The sequence below is a fragment of the Dysidea avara genome, chromosome 5 (genome assembly GCF_963678975.1).
Source record: "Dysidea avara chromosome 5, odDysAvar1.4, whole genome shotgun sequence".
Lineage (NCBI taxonomy): Eukaryota > Metazoa > Porifera > Demospongiae > Dictyoceratida > Dysideidae > Dysidea > Dysidea avara.
The window spans coordinates 41,562,477-41,577,994 of NC_089276.1; the positions used below are offsets into that span (position 1 = coordinate 41,562,477).

A 15,518-nucleotide genomic window follows, 5' to 3' on the forward strand; every position below is an offset into this window, starting at 1 on the left:
GCTATGCTTTAACATATACATAATGGAATTGTGGTTTTCATTTAGTGGCTATGCTTTAACATATACATAATGGAATTGTGGTTTTCATTTAGTGGCTATGCTTTAACATATACATAATGGAATTGTGGTTTTCATTTAGTGGCTATGCTTTAACATATACATAATGGAATTGTGGTTTTCATTTAGTGGCAATGCTTTAACATATACATAATGGAATTGTGGTTTTCATTTAGTGGCTATGCTTTAACATATACATAATGGAATTGTGGTTTTCATTTAGTGGCAATGCTTTAACATATACATAATGGAATTGTGGTTTTCATTTAGTGGCAATGCTTTAACATATACATAATGGAATTGTGGTTTTCTTTGTGTAAATAAAAACTTGATAATTGAATTACTTGCTCTATAGCACCAAGAGTACGTAATACAGTGTAATAAAGGAGAGATGGTCAAATTGTAAATATATGTAGACTGTACAAACGCACTGCGTCAACCAACCTGTAAACTTGCCGGATATTCTTTGTTTATATCAACACTCACAGTTGAGTGAAAATGTTGTTGTTGGTGTTAATGGCATTGCACATTGGTGACTTCTGCTGACACAGCATAGAAGGAATCAATACTGCATTCAAGTGAGTGAGTGGATGTGACAATGTGGCGCCAACAGCACACATTGAAAATGAACTCAACACGAGTCAAGTTGTACAGCTGCTAAGCACCAGGATTAGAGGCTGAAAAATATTATCCATGAGTATTATTATATTGTTATTCCAATACCAAACACAATTATGGATAGTGCTATTCCACCAATCACTATGACTTCATCTGCCAGTGCTATTGTTCCACCAAACGCTATCATTCTGGCTAACTACCTCTCAATCAAATAACAACCTGAACAAATGGATAAAGTGTGAACTGAATTTCATTTGATGCGGTGTTTTGTGCTGGAAAAGAGAAGTATACAGACCTTGTGTTTATTAAAAACTGTGGGAAACAGTTGATTTTGGAGGTGATGCAGTAGTGTCTGTATAACATAATTGATTGGATGTCAGTGGTTCAACTTCTATTTACTTCCTCAGAAAGTACTACCACATATGACCTGTATGCATTATTCATTGATACATATTATACAGTCAGGTCAAACAAAAATCTATATAATTTTCTTTGCAATGTGTAAAGTTATTTCAAGTAAGGGTTATTACAAGTTTTGTCCTGGTATTGATGAAAAGCATTTACCATAGTGCTATATTATGGGTTACCAGGTACATGCAATTGGAAAGGCTATAAGATCCCTTTTTACAGATCTGGTCACACATGGTATGATTTGTCACTGAAAGAAGAATAGAATGGTCCTTACCAGAACTCCATAGGATACACTGTGAAAAACTTAACTGGTTTCTGAAGGTATGTGATAATTTGTTTTCCCACTTTGTGACAGCTTGTATTCATGGTGCATTTTAGCCTTATGCTTTCGCCAAAGGGTAAAACCCTAGGTGCTGTTTTATTCCTTATTACATCACGGATACAATGGTACAAATTACATACCCTTAGCACTTACTGTATGGTAGCTATACCACTTTGTTTACAGTCATGCAATATGGCTGAAATATTGACCTATGCATTTTCAGTGCACTTTTATGAATAATATCATTCAGCTTAAAGAGTTAAGAGTATCCCTTGTTGATGTAATTTTCTGTGCAGCTGGATCTTGCCTATACTTGTAAGATCAGAGTTGATGTTAAGAGATAGTTGCTACAAAGCTTTAACCACTTCATCTGAAACTGCAAGTACTTTTCAAATATGGAGCACTCTTTGTGCAGAGATACAAATGTTAGACAAGGTATAACTGTTGAACAAAGCTGTTGTAGTTGTTCATTAAATGATGCTATTTGTTTTACAACTTCAATTAATGAGACAGAAGCAATTTCTTTTGGACTAGAGCTAGTTATCTTTAGCAAAGCCATCTCCTTTCTAATGCTCACTGCTTTTGTGAAACCTTCAGCTTATTGCCTTCTGTATTGAACTCAGTAGAACACTCATTAGTTTTGTTTTCTTTGTGAATTTGTCTTGTCTTTCTGTCTTTTTAAACGTTTCCTTCAGTCATTGCTTTTACAGCAAAAAACCAACGACTTACTACATCCAGCAGAACACTTGTCAACAGTTTTTATCTTAAGATGTTATCAAAGCTATCTTTTCTCCATGAAATAATCTTGACACCACTGAGCTGTTGTTATGCACAGCAGACAACCCACAATATGCTAATATGTCTCTATTGTTTCCTGCATAACATGTAACCTTGCTTTTATGTTACAATTCAAATGATTAACATGTTGGGTAATACAGCCAGTTGCATCATCATTTGACTCAGTGTGCTAGTGAGTTTAGACCAGTTGAACACTTTCTCTCACTCTTTATTATTATGCACATTATGCACTCTTGATAGCACATAATTTGATATACAGTTTTATAGGATTATATTGAGTAGTTTATAAGTTATAGTAGCTTAGTAGCAGTAGATTGGAGCCTCTACAAATTTGGCAGTAAGGGGATAAATGGTGAATGCCTGAGATGTGCTGTAACATCACAGCTACGTACAGCTGGCATGTTGACTGCTGGTGGCTATGGAAAGGGGGGTCCATGCCCCCCCCCCCCATACACACACACACTTTTATGGGACACTGTTTGCAAGAAAAGATCGAGATACTCTAATAGAACAGTCAGGATCTGGATACTCTAATAGAGCAGTCACAGTATTCAGAGAAGGAGTGTAGCAAACTACTTAGCTACGTATGTGTAGTTATAAAAAGGAGATATAATTGGTGGAGAGCAGCTATTTCAGCAAGCTGATCTTTTTTTTGTTTGTTTGTTCTTCATCTTACAGCTGGACTGGCCCCTCACTCTTTGGCCTGCTCCACCATCCCTGGCTTGTACAGCAGCTGTTTGATTTATCATTAAGCCAACTAGGTACCACATGTACAACAGCCCACACTAGACAAGCTTACTATATTTTATTTATTGTTAGCTTTGCAATCAAATACTTTACAGGGGGAGGGAAATTTGCTTGATTTAAGTATACCAAAAATTATTAATTTAAAAATGAAGTAGGATTCCAAGCAATAAAAAGTAGTGAAACAAGATGTTAAATGATAGTATTACAGCACAGCTCAGTGAGAAAATCCCTACATTGACTATAACAATCATTTTGTTCAATAGCAAAGTAGGATTTTTCTCACCGAGCTATGCTTTTAACAATATTATTCATCTTTTATTTCGCTACTTAATATTGCTTGGAGTTTGAACAGGTGAAAACTAGTAGTACAATAGTGCCGCTATCCACTAGTGTTTTTAGTTTGATTTTGCCTGATGTGCAATTTGGATCAGTTTTGTAAAATCTGGTTACATTTAAGTTAGCCTCTCTAATAAGACATTCAAATAATTCTTCAGTTGTTTGTACAGTAAAACCTCCTTTGGTGTGCTCAACATTCTTCTTGACCTGTTTCTTCTGAGTGATGGCAGATCGAAGAGGTTTAGCGTACAGTTTGCATGCTCGTGAAAAGGATGAAAATTGTAGATGACCCCTAAGTGACATAACATTGGGAATGACTCACTAGCACTTCTATCTATCCCAAACTATCAAGCATATTTCAACTTCGACCCTAACTCGACTGTTATAAGCAAGATACGTGGGGTTGGCATTTATGTTCACAGTAAAATATCTGGCTCTACTGTAATTACATTCAATAGTGAATTTAAGGAGGCTTTATAGGTTGAGATACCCTTGCACAATCATGATTAATCATGATTCACTACTTATTGGCTATATACAGTATGACCTCCATTATCTGAACACATGTGTGTCAGCTGAATGACAAAAGTGTTCAGATAAGTGAATGTGTTTGGATAAATGAAGCTCATTGATTACAGAGCTCTGTTGAACTACTCTAATAGAACATACACCTGTGACAAAATACTCTAATAGAACAGTCACCGCTACTGTTTGGATAATTGAGGGTTCGGATAATCGAAGTTCAGATAATCAATGTCCTACTGTATATCATAGCCAATCATCAAACCTAGCTAAATCATTATCTTTACGTGCAACTTGTTAAATATGATTGATAGATGCACTCATTTGCTTATCTGTGGTAACTTCGGCTTCCCAAACATAGATTGGTCTTTTATTACTGGTGATAACAGTCACACACAAGCTTTTGTGGAGACAATTCAAGATATATTCTAGTACCAACATGTTGACCAACCTACCAGGTATAGGCCAAACACCACACCTCATATACTCTATCTTATATTTACCTGGTTTGGGCTCAAATGACCATATCTGTGTCAGGTTCAATTTGACTTGTTATTGCAAACTATCAATTTGCAGTAAGGTACAATTTGATTTACGCTCTGCCAACTTCACAAAAATGTGTCAATTATTAGAAGCGATAGATTGGCATACTTGTTTAGATCCCCTCAATACTTTGCAAGCTTGGGACTTTTTTGCTAAACATTTTGAATCATGCTTAAAAGAATGTGTACCGCTGAAGAGACCTAGCAGTAAGAAGCAGAATATGTTTATGACTCAACAAGTTCTACATCTCAGAAGTACAAAAAAGAAACTCTTGCAAATATACCTCTACCAAACTGAACTCTGACTACCAAGTTTATTGCAGAGCTAGAAATTCATTACGAAGCTTAACCAGGAATCCATGGAGGAATTACGAAACTGAAGTTACTCAAAATTCCAAATCAAAACCCCAAGTACTTTTAACGCTATATTAATTCCCAGTTAAAAGTAAGACCGACAATTTCCAGCCTTAAAAACCTGATGGAACTGTCACGCAAGATAGCTGTGAGATAGCTGACATATTTAATACTTATTTTTCAAGTGTTTTTACATTATGAGATGACACCTCAGTTCCAACTTTCCAACTTAACTGTGAAGTGTCACCCATTACTGACATTGATATTAATGCTGACATTGTTTACAATAAGCTTGTCAACTTGAAAACTGACAAGTCCTCTGGCCCTGATGGCTGGCCTATCCTTGCATTAAGAAAAACAGCACCACAAATCAGCTCTCCTCTTGCTATTATTTTTAAGAAATCTTTTCAGCAACAAATCATACCCGATGCTTGGAAACGTGGTCACATAACCCCTATTCATAAAAAAAGCAGCTGGCTTTTTTCCAGTAACTATAGACCAGTTAGTCTTATCTCCCCAATTGTGAAACTGATAGAGTCTATCATCAAAGACAGTATTTCTGCTTATATGAGTAACAACAACTTATTTTCACCAAGTCAACATGGTTTTACTGCAAGAAGGTCTTGCACCAGCCAACTACTTTGTGCAATGAATTATTGGACACAATTTTTGAATGACATTTCCTGTGGATATTGTATACTTGGATTTCCAAAAAGCTTTCAGTTCGGTTCCACACAAGTGCTTGTTGAGAAAGTTGTATGGATATGGCAAATTACTCTCTTGGATTGAAGGTTTTCTTACTGGAAGGAAACAGAGAGTTGTCTTAAATGATCATTTGGGTTGATGTACTTAGCGGCGTGCCCCAAGGGTCTGTTTTGGGACCCTTACTTTTCAACATGTATGTTAATGACATACCTGATATTGTTGATAGTCCAATTCTTCTGTTTGCTGATGAAATCAAGATCTTTAGATGCATTAAGTCACACGAAGATTATATCCGGCCCCAATCAGATTTGAATTGCCTCTCTGAATGGTCATTTAAGTGGTAACTGAAATTCAATGTTAGCAGGTGTAATATCTTACTTCTTGGCACTAAAGAAAACTACACCTATTTCCTTTGCGACACTGCCATCCAACCAGCACAATCTGTCAGGTACCTCGGGGTTATGATTGATCAAGATCTTAAGTTTCATGAGCACACTTCACTTGTAACCAACAAAGCAAATCACACACTTGGGTTGACTAAAACAAGTTTTTCTTATTTAGATTATGACATGTTGGTTTGTCTTACAGATCTATGGTGCGTCCCATACTAGAGTATGGTAAGGTCATATAGGGACCCCACTACCTATTAGACCAAAAGAAAGTTGAAACAATTCAGCGAAGAGCAACAAAATTGATAAACAATTTGCATGATAGTGACTATGGCACAAGACTCACAGAATTAAGGTTGCCTTGACTTAATGATCGTCATGGGCATGGTGACATGATAGTTCTATATCAGATATTTAATAATTTAGTGGATATCAATGTAAATGAACTTTTTCACACAGTCACCAGTACAGTACCAGAGGACATCATTTAAAATTTACAAGTGCCATTCTTCTTGTTTGCTACGAAGTAACTTTTTTCTCATCGTGTAGTGAATCCTTGGAACAGTTTACCGCAGCATATTATTGAGGCACGCTCATTGAACAACTTCAAGTCAAAGCTGGATATGCATTGGACTAATAATATGTACGTTTTTCTATCATGATTTGGTGTACAGGCTATTTTAGCCTCTTTGCCCAAAATAAAATAAATAGTAGTGTCCTATATGCTGTGTGTAGCATATGTGTTGATAGAACTTTATTTGAAGTACATGATTCTTACACCATATTTTCATGGTAAGTGGGACTTGACCTATTCAATGTACTTTCAGTTTTAATGTCGTAGTGTCACATAATATAATTCAAGTATTTAAACATCAACCATCATTATGACAAAATCCTGAGGGTATAAAACATTACTATTAATGTCCTATATGACTTTAACAGCCTGTTTATAGTACAGATCACTATGGATGAGATCACTTCATTGTGATACAGATCGAGTTTGAACACTATTTATATTACAAAAGCTGAGCCCACTCTAAACAACCAAAAATTAAACCCATAATCATAATTTTAGGGCACAACCAGGAGTGAAGCCTGCGGCTTAATTGACAGATTATTAATTGAATTTAAGGATCTGTATTTGCCAGTTTAGTAGGCATGATAAACTCTTAAATGTTGGCAACATCCTCAGCCCATTCCAGAGCAGTTCAACACGGTTCAGTTTGATACAGTATGTGTTTACACTAACTTGGAAATTACTCTGATTCTAGAGAGTTCGGATTAGATGGCTAGTGTAAGTGGGTTGTAAGGTAATCCTTTAAGGGTGCTAGTGGGTTTTTGAAGCCATTCAAGGGACAACCCACATAACCACATGCAGCTGTTACATCATGATTGGCAATAGTAGTATGAATACTAAAAGTATCTGTGTTAGGTGGCCTTGTTTTTCGCCAAGGAAATTGGCCAAGAAATAGCCTGTTTTGTTTGAGAACCATCACGAAAATGATCGTCTAGTTACCCAAGAGTGATAATAGAGTGTATTAGCCTGAAAGTAAGCACTAGTTTTGAAGACAAGTGTGAATGCAAGCTGATTTGTAGCCAACACACATTCTTCCCAAGGTTCTTCCTGTGTTTTCTCGAGTGATAGTGTATGCTGGTAAGTTATATTTGTATTGTACACCTGTTCTTAGGTAGTGACGATGTTCCAGCTAGATTTATCACCCACAACAAGACACTGATCGTGCGTTACGAGGCGTTACCTATCGAAGAGCATGCTTGGTGACTCCACAAGAAACAGGAAGGTGTCCCAGTGTGTGAAGAAAAGGAACAAGAGCTTTTCTTTTGTTCAGAACTTCTTTTGTAACTTGTTATTTGATAAAGTTGGCATTTGTGGTTTATTGGAATTTGTTGTAATAACTGGTCGGCATGCGCATGTTCTACACTGTATTGTAAAAGGTATTCTGGAATACACAATAGTCGGATCTCTTCCAAACTTTTGGTGGACCATCAGTGATAAATTTGCAAACTTTTAGCACATGGAATTATAGTTGCTGTGATCCAGCACGAAGTTACAAGACCCGGAAGTTGGAAGTTCGCTCACGGGCACTTGCTCTTTGTTTTATAACTCAAGAAAGAAGACAAATCCATGTGCTAAGTTTCCACAAGTTTGTTGAAGAATCTTCACAGCGAATTTCATGCCTGTGCAAGCAGCCAGTATCTCGGAATAAGAAAAATGTTTGGGTTAACTTTGAGGGACTATAGCGCATGAATGAAACAAGGTACAATCTTATACTTTGGTCTCTGTATAGTAGAAAGTTACGTAGGTCAATCTTCTAAGCAGTAGTTTAGATTCCTGTAGCTTCCTTTTAGTCTGTATCAAAGATAAAAACAACAGCATTTATGTGGCTTCAAACCCCTTCAGCAGAGATGTGTGGTGTAATAGTAGGTGACCTGAGCCGTTCTATATTGGACAAGAATCAATGAGATTTTGAAATCTCTGTGTTTGCTACACTTCAGTCTTGATAATTCGGATGCATTACACATACACTACTGAAACTATAAGTTATCCATAAAATTACCAGAAGGCAGATAACAATTAAGAGAGAGAGCAAGGTACTCATTTCTACTGAATATCTGCAGCATTTGTTACAATACAAATAGAAGGTAGACCTACGTTTACCACTTATCAAGCCCATTGTGACAACAACAATCATTGTCTGTGCTATGCGTACATTTCATGATGGCTCACTTATTCCATAGCTTGTTAACTCCTCTTCCACAGCTTTATCTAACCAGCTTCATGGACAAGATGTTTTTAAGATTTGTTGATAAAATGCACAGTGGTGTGGTTGGGACAAGATGCCTAATATCTAATGTGATACATCCTAATTATTCTGTTAATTAAACCACCAGTTGCACCATTGCAAACAAGCTATATCAGAAGTAGCTTATTATACTGCCCAGTTGGTGTGTGTATGTAGCACATGGGTAGGCTTTATGTCATGGGTAAGGTTTTTGGTCTTGAGGTAAATTGGGTCCAACTCTGATTGTAAAATATCTAGATGTGACCTTGATCATGCATTACATCTTGTGCATTGATTGTAATGTCTTGCTGACAGTAAAGATGAACCTCAGAAATGGATCACTGCTAGCAAGCATATTCTGAAGAAGAAATAGAGCATGTCAGCAGATTCAAGACAAGTTACTGTACATGACTGTTCCTTTGATCATTACAAAAAACAACAAATTTGTATAGTACATGCAGAATCTAGGGCACATCTGGATTTGACCCATCAGAGTGTGTACATCATTGATAACCATTTTAAAAAGGAGTTTTTTACTGTTAACGGCTGCTCTTTCAATCACATCATGTTTGAGACAACAATTTAGGCAATTACATTGTTTTGCTGAATAATTTAAGAAATTTTCTATTAGTAAGCTGACTGCAAATGACACTAGAGCAATCTAAACATTGGAAACTGCTTGTGATTTAAGAGTTATACCTTTATTATTGTGTTACAACAATGCAACTAGCAACATGACTTAGCATTATTTAATTTACAAGGATCTTCGTGGTAAAAACAGAAGAAAAGTCAGGCTTTTAAACCACAAATTTATGAGAATCTGCATGATAAAAACTGAGATGAAGCCACGGATTTTAACAACAAAGATCCAAGGGAGTGGTTTCTAAGTGACTTAGAAAATGAAAGTATTTTATATGGACACATGGGTGGAGTTATTATGGGATTGGGTTAGATGTCATTCTGAAATCATCAATAATCTTAACATGAGTGTGGAAGATAGAAAATATTTTCATCAAAGAGCTGAAGAGAAATCAAAGCTAGCAACTCATCACTACTTCCAGAAGATGGATGATAATGAAGAAAATTATCTTGAGTCTCTCGACAAGGAAACTGACCAGATGCTGCTGTTATTGCACATGCCATGGTATCACAGCAGTGTAAAATAGGTGAATTAACGTAACAATTGGCTTTAGTGATTACAATGACAATGAGTTGTTGTATTTATGGTGCAACAGCAGATAAAGACCAGGCTTGGTTTCGTGTACGGACCACACACACATTACAAACAACACAAAAGGAAGCTTATCCATCTATGTCTCTGGTAAAGAACTTATACAGTTTAATTGAAGATGAAACATCAGTGGCGTAGCTACCATTGAGGCAGCTGCCTCGGTAAAAATGCTCAACAGCAGGCTGAGCAGGCCTGAGTTTTGGCACTCCGGATTTTCTACTCAAACTTTACTAGACAGCATTGCTGTACCCCAGTAGCTGAAAAGTGGTCCAGCACCATCAAGGTACCATAGGCTCTATCCCTGCTTAGTACGTACTAGAGCCATAGATTCTATTTTGTGTGGCTTGAATTTGTAAAAGATTGAGATACTCTAATAGAGCAGTCATTGTAATATACTCTAATAGAGCATTCAATACAGATTATAGCCACTGTTCTCATTACACTGCTTGATCATTTACATTTATGTCAATTGTCTTTACATTACTTTTCGAAAGTTCCAATGAGTCAACTGCATGGCATTACATTGAGCTAATTGATTATGCATTAGCCGTTACAATCAAAAAAATAGTTCGTTCCACATTCCATTTCAAAGTAAAATTTCCTTGAGGGGGAGCATTCCCCCAGACTCCCTAGCTTGACATGTTAGCACATGCAGTTGAACATCACATGAAAGAGATAATTATCTCTGACTTAAACATCACATCAGATCAATAAAAAGTAGTATGCATGACTATGACCTTCATTGCAGTCCATGGATTGCCTGACTGCTCAAAATATCTTCGCAGTAAGTTGTGTTGCATGTAATTAAACTAGTCTTATAATTGAAGCATGGTATACTGGAGCATTACTTATGACAAGTAGGAAAATGTTCAGAGTCTTCTGAAACAGTTTCCTCCATCCAACCAGATAGTCAACCTGCAAATGCTGTACCACCCATACTTGAAAAATATTTGTGAATCGGTTGAGTCAGAAGCAGACCCTCAATTTGGTCAATGTATAAACTTTGCCTTAGTAAAATTTTTTTCCTGACTACGCCACTGAACATGCTTAGAAAATAGATGTGTGCTAAACAGAATTTTCTGTGATATTATAATGAACATCTCCGTTTGTCCTAACAAATGTAGCTACAGCATTATATGGTACCTCCCGTAATTTAATTTCTTTAGGTACTCTTATAAAAGGAATGGAGTGATCAAACTCATTGGGTGATTTTGCCCACTGCAAGTAATATGCTTGGGAGAGTGCAGCAAATCAATGATTGAAAGTGAGATTTGCAATATTTGAGGTCTTTTCTGCTAGCAGGCTTAACCATTACAAACCTGCTAGCAGGTCTTTTAGTGGATATTAAAACATTTTCTACATATCATTCTCTAAAAGCTGTTGGTTTCACTGGTAGGTTTTCTTTCATGATAACAGCATTTGAAATTCTTACCCCGTAACAAAATGACAGTGGTTTCAGCCCTATAACCCCGGACTAAAGATGCTATGGTAGGATTTGAATGTACTTGCATTCCAAGCCACCGTGGTTTTTCTGTAGGAGAGGATCTAAATAATTTCTCTATGCTTAAACTATATGTTTTGCTGAAATCTCACCTTAACATGATGAAGAGCACCAGACATGACATTCTGGGGACTTTGTTTGGCAGTGTTGATACGTGTACACAATTGACTAATAGAGGGTCTGACTGGTAGGATGTTAAGACACTGTATTATAACTGGTAGTAGAGGATTGCCAGCAATCTCGTCTAGTTGTGGTTTGTACTTCTGCACTTCAGTTAGTTCATCACCTTCTTGCGATTTTGGAGGCGTTTGAGTAGCAACTTGTAAGAACATGACGCCCAATGAATAAATGTCAGAAGGTTTTGAACACATGTTAGTGTTGTTTAAAGCTTCAGTTGACAGGTATGCTTTATGTTGTGGAGTTGTTTTGTCATTCAATTCAGCAATTTGTGGACAGATATAGTCAGAAACCTTCACTTGACCATCATGGGTGACCAACACATTTCCACCATGGAGGTTGTTGTGTATTACTCCATTATCATGTAAGAACTGTACACCTCTAGCCATACCATAGCAAAGGTCGAGTTGTACATGAATTGGTAACTTTCCTTTCATCTTTGTAGTAAAACTGTTGAGGTTATCAGGAAGTAGTTCAGTTAACAATATTGGAGGACCCTCAGCCATTGGTTGAGCTACTGTGAAGAAAATCTCTACATGGGGGTGTTCATGTGAACTAAATGTGGCAGAGACACTCTCAATGTCAGCTACAAACAGGTTGATCTGGTCTACGCTCATATCAGGATGTCCTGGTAGGAGGGTCTTGTGGATGATCTTACCAGCATATGTCTTGTCACAGTAGTTCATCCTCCACACCTCCCCATATCTGCCACTTCCTAGTAACTCCTGCTTGACCAGCTGGTCCTGTAGTTACATGTCAATACATTAAATGACATCATAATAGCAGAAACAAACCTGAGGTATTGTCTCTCTCCTCTTCCTATCTTTCCGCTCTCTAAACTGCTTTACCAAAAGCTTGTTATCCTCCTTCAGTTTTGTCAGTTCATTCTCCTTCATCATCAGTTGTGTAGTCATCTCAGACATTTCCCCTTGACATTGACTAATAGCAACTTTCTTCTCTTCTAGTAGACTCTGTGAGGGTTGAAGGAATGGTTGTATTATATCTGGATCAATTATTGCAATTAGTGAATTAATTCAAAAACAATGAAGTAGGAACCCAAGTGATAAAAGTAGTGAAACAGGAGATGAATGATGGTGTTATAGCATAGCTCTGAGAAAATACCTGCATTGGCATGTCATAACAATTCTTTTGTTCAAAGCCAAAGTAGGAATTTTACCACAGGGCTTTGTTGTAATGCCATCATTCGTATCTCTTGCTTGACTTTTTGGAATACTAAATTCATTATTTAAATACAAGTTATGGCATGTAGTCAGGGTTTCTCAAGAGAGCAGTAGGGTTTTGTTACACCGCTCTACTTTGTTTAAAATTCCTTTGATGTGGTAAAAGGAATGAATATAATAATTTGATATTTATAGCAAATCAACACTTTTACTGCTCTACTTTATGTTTCTAAGCATATAGCTGTTATTATATACATGTGTGTTTAAAGAGTATCTCAAGTGGGCCTCAACTGTTATACGTGACGCTTTAAAGGGGCATGATCTTTCCATGCCTCCTTTTCATCATGCTACAAGTGAGAGGTGTGATTGATTGCAATAAGTACTGTTATACCATTAAAGGCATGTCATGGTACTATTGGTGCTGCTAGAGTATGGTCAATGTTAACACACAGCTACAAGTATGGTGTCTACTGCTCTTACTGCAGTGTAAATGCTTGAAATAATATCATCTAAATATGGAAAGTGTCAGTGTAGAAAATTAATGCCTTAAACCTGAAAACAGGCCCAAGTACAGGGATTTTTCTAGAAAATAAATTCAGGGGGGCAATTCGAGTTTTTCAGAAATTGAGGGGGGGGGGGGCAGAACTTAAATTAGGCTAAATCACCTGTTTACTCAGGCTGGTTGAGGCAGAGTTCAGGGGGGGGGGGGGGGGGGGGGCAAAATGCCCCCTTTGCCCCCCCCCTAGAAAAATCCCTGCAAGTATGCATGCCTTGTACAAAGCACTGTACCTTTCAAAAGCGTCCATTCTATGGTTATGCAATTTATGTTTGGATTAAAATGATACCTAGGGTTATGCCCTAACACTAAATGGTGAGGCTATGATAACAACTTTTTGGTAAGAAAACACGCAAATCCTTTATATACCTTTATAAAATGGTCAATAACTCAATGGTGGTTGCTTCTATCACCCTGCAACAACTTTCATTTAATTCGCTCTTAAATTTTCTATCAGGTCATATATGACTCACAGGTATAAACCCACAATCGAAATTAAACATATGGCAAGAATTTTGAAACATGGAGATGCAACTTGCTGCTGTACATCACTTCATAACAAGTAAGCCACTGTAGTTACAATGTTCATTTAACCTTCTCCAAATAGCTCAGTGAACAGACTTTATTCTATGTATATTTGTAAGTTGTAAGAATGAAGTTACCCCACCTAGTGTCACCGTGCATGTCCATATTGTGTAAACACACATTCCCAAAAAGTTCTCTGTGGGTTACATTAAGTGTTACAATGGCTTTGTTGCATGAAGATGATATCCAGCATGAATAAAGATACTAGAAAGCAAAGGCAAGGTGTAGAGGGTAGACACCTCAAGACACATTCCAACATGCCAATGGTGATTTTGCTATTGTGGTGGTGTAATATAGTGGTCATACAATACATCATTTAACCTTTAGCATTGTGACTCTGGTCTGGTCTGGCTGGTAGATAGGCTGGCAGACAGGCATACAAAAACTACGTATGGGCGTAACTCTTTAATTTAGTATTCTTCTGTGAGGACTTTTAATACTATATCTGGCATTAGTAACACTAAGACTCTTTTTGTTATATAAGATGTTTCTATGACAACATGCATCATTGTGCGAGTACAGTAGTACCATACTGTATGATTACCTGCAAGATAGAAACCTTTCCATGTGTCTGAGTGAGGTTTTCTTTGCTATCAGATAATTCAGTGTACAACCAGTTCACAAATCCTGACCATTCCTATTAACATGTCAACATAAGATGACTGTTATGACATTATATCAATGCAACACTTTAGTATACATTAGTGATGTGCAATAATATCGATAGTGTGATAATCGTATCGCAGTGGTTCATTATCGTGATATGATAATAACTTGTGATTATTGTGAGCACCAATATTATACATTCTTACCTCACCGGGATTACTCAAACAATTAAAGTATTCCATTTGTTTATTCAATTATGTATTCTAATTGTTTACTGAGATTGAACTTTGCTGTATTTTGGCAAGACATTTATATGCATTCAGGTATACAGGATGTGCCTTTATCTGTACTCATGGAAAATAAGTAAAATTAGTGCTACATTATGCATCTTATCATTTGGATTTACTATCGTGATAACTATCGTATCGTGATGTAATTATCGTGATTAATCGATATAGTTGCCAACTTACTACTATCGCACATCACTAGTATACATCATGTTAGTAATGTACATATTGTAATGGTAGCTATACAAAAGCAATTCAGAGTAGTATCCATAATGTCAATTAACTATAGACACATTAAACCCCTTCAATGCCAAATTTGTAGACGTTGCAATCTACTGCTTCTAAACTGCTGTAACTTACACAACATACCATATAAGCTTATAAAACTATATATCTTGTACTCGCTTAGAACAAGGAATTTGATTGTTGTGTTGCTGTTTATATAAGAGTAACCAAAAAGCCATTATATAACTTTGAAGCACAAAAATTGATTAAAGTGAAACCAAACGTGAAATTTCACAACTATACTGGCTAGCACTGTTTCTATCAATACAGTAAACATCACTAACCTGTATACAGCTGAAGTGATTATCTCTAAGTCTGGTTTTCTGTCATTTGAGCAAGTGCGCACGCACATGCAAGCACAAGGTCACTGTTTTGGGGTACAAAAGTAGCAACACTCCACTCCAACCTATAATCCCTCTCCTTACTGTTTCTCTTTATTAGTAGTGCCATTGTCACTTTGAAGAATCATCTACAATGCTTGTTATGGACACTCTGAAAGTATGCACT

General features: G+C 36.8%; 1 protein-coding gene across 1 annotated transcript in view; it reads right to left on the minus strand.

Moving 5' to 3' along the window:
• The window catches only part of LOC136255528 (uncharacterized), a 133,786-nt gene that overhangs the window by 45,606 nt on the left and 72,662 nt on the right, over nucleotides 1-15,518 (minus strand). Inside the window, exons 10-12 of the mRNA XM_066048317.1 lie at nucleotides 14,378-14,470; nucleotides 12,306-12,482; nucleotides 11,427-12,254 (exon numbers count right to left, since the gene is read on the minus strand). Of these exons, the coding sequence (XP_065904389.1) occupies nucleotides 11,427-12,254; nucleotides 12,306-12,482; nucleotides 14,378-14,470 (1,098 nt within the window). The remainder of the gene's footprint in view (nucleotides 1-11,426; nucleotides 12,255-12,305; nucleotides 12,483-14,377; nucleotides 14,471-15,518) is intronic.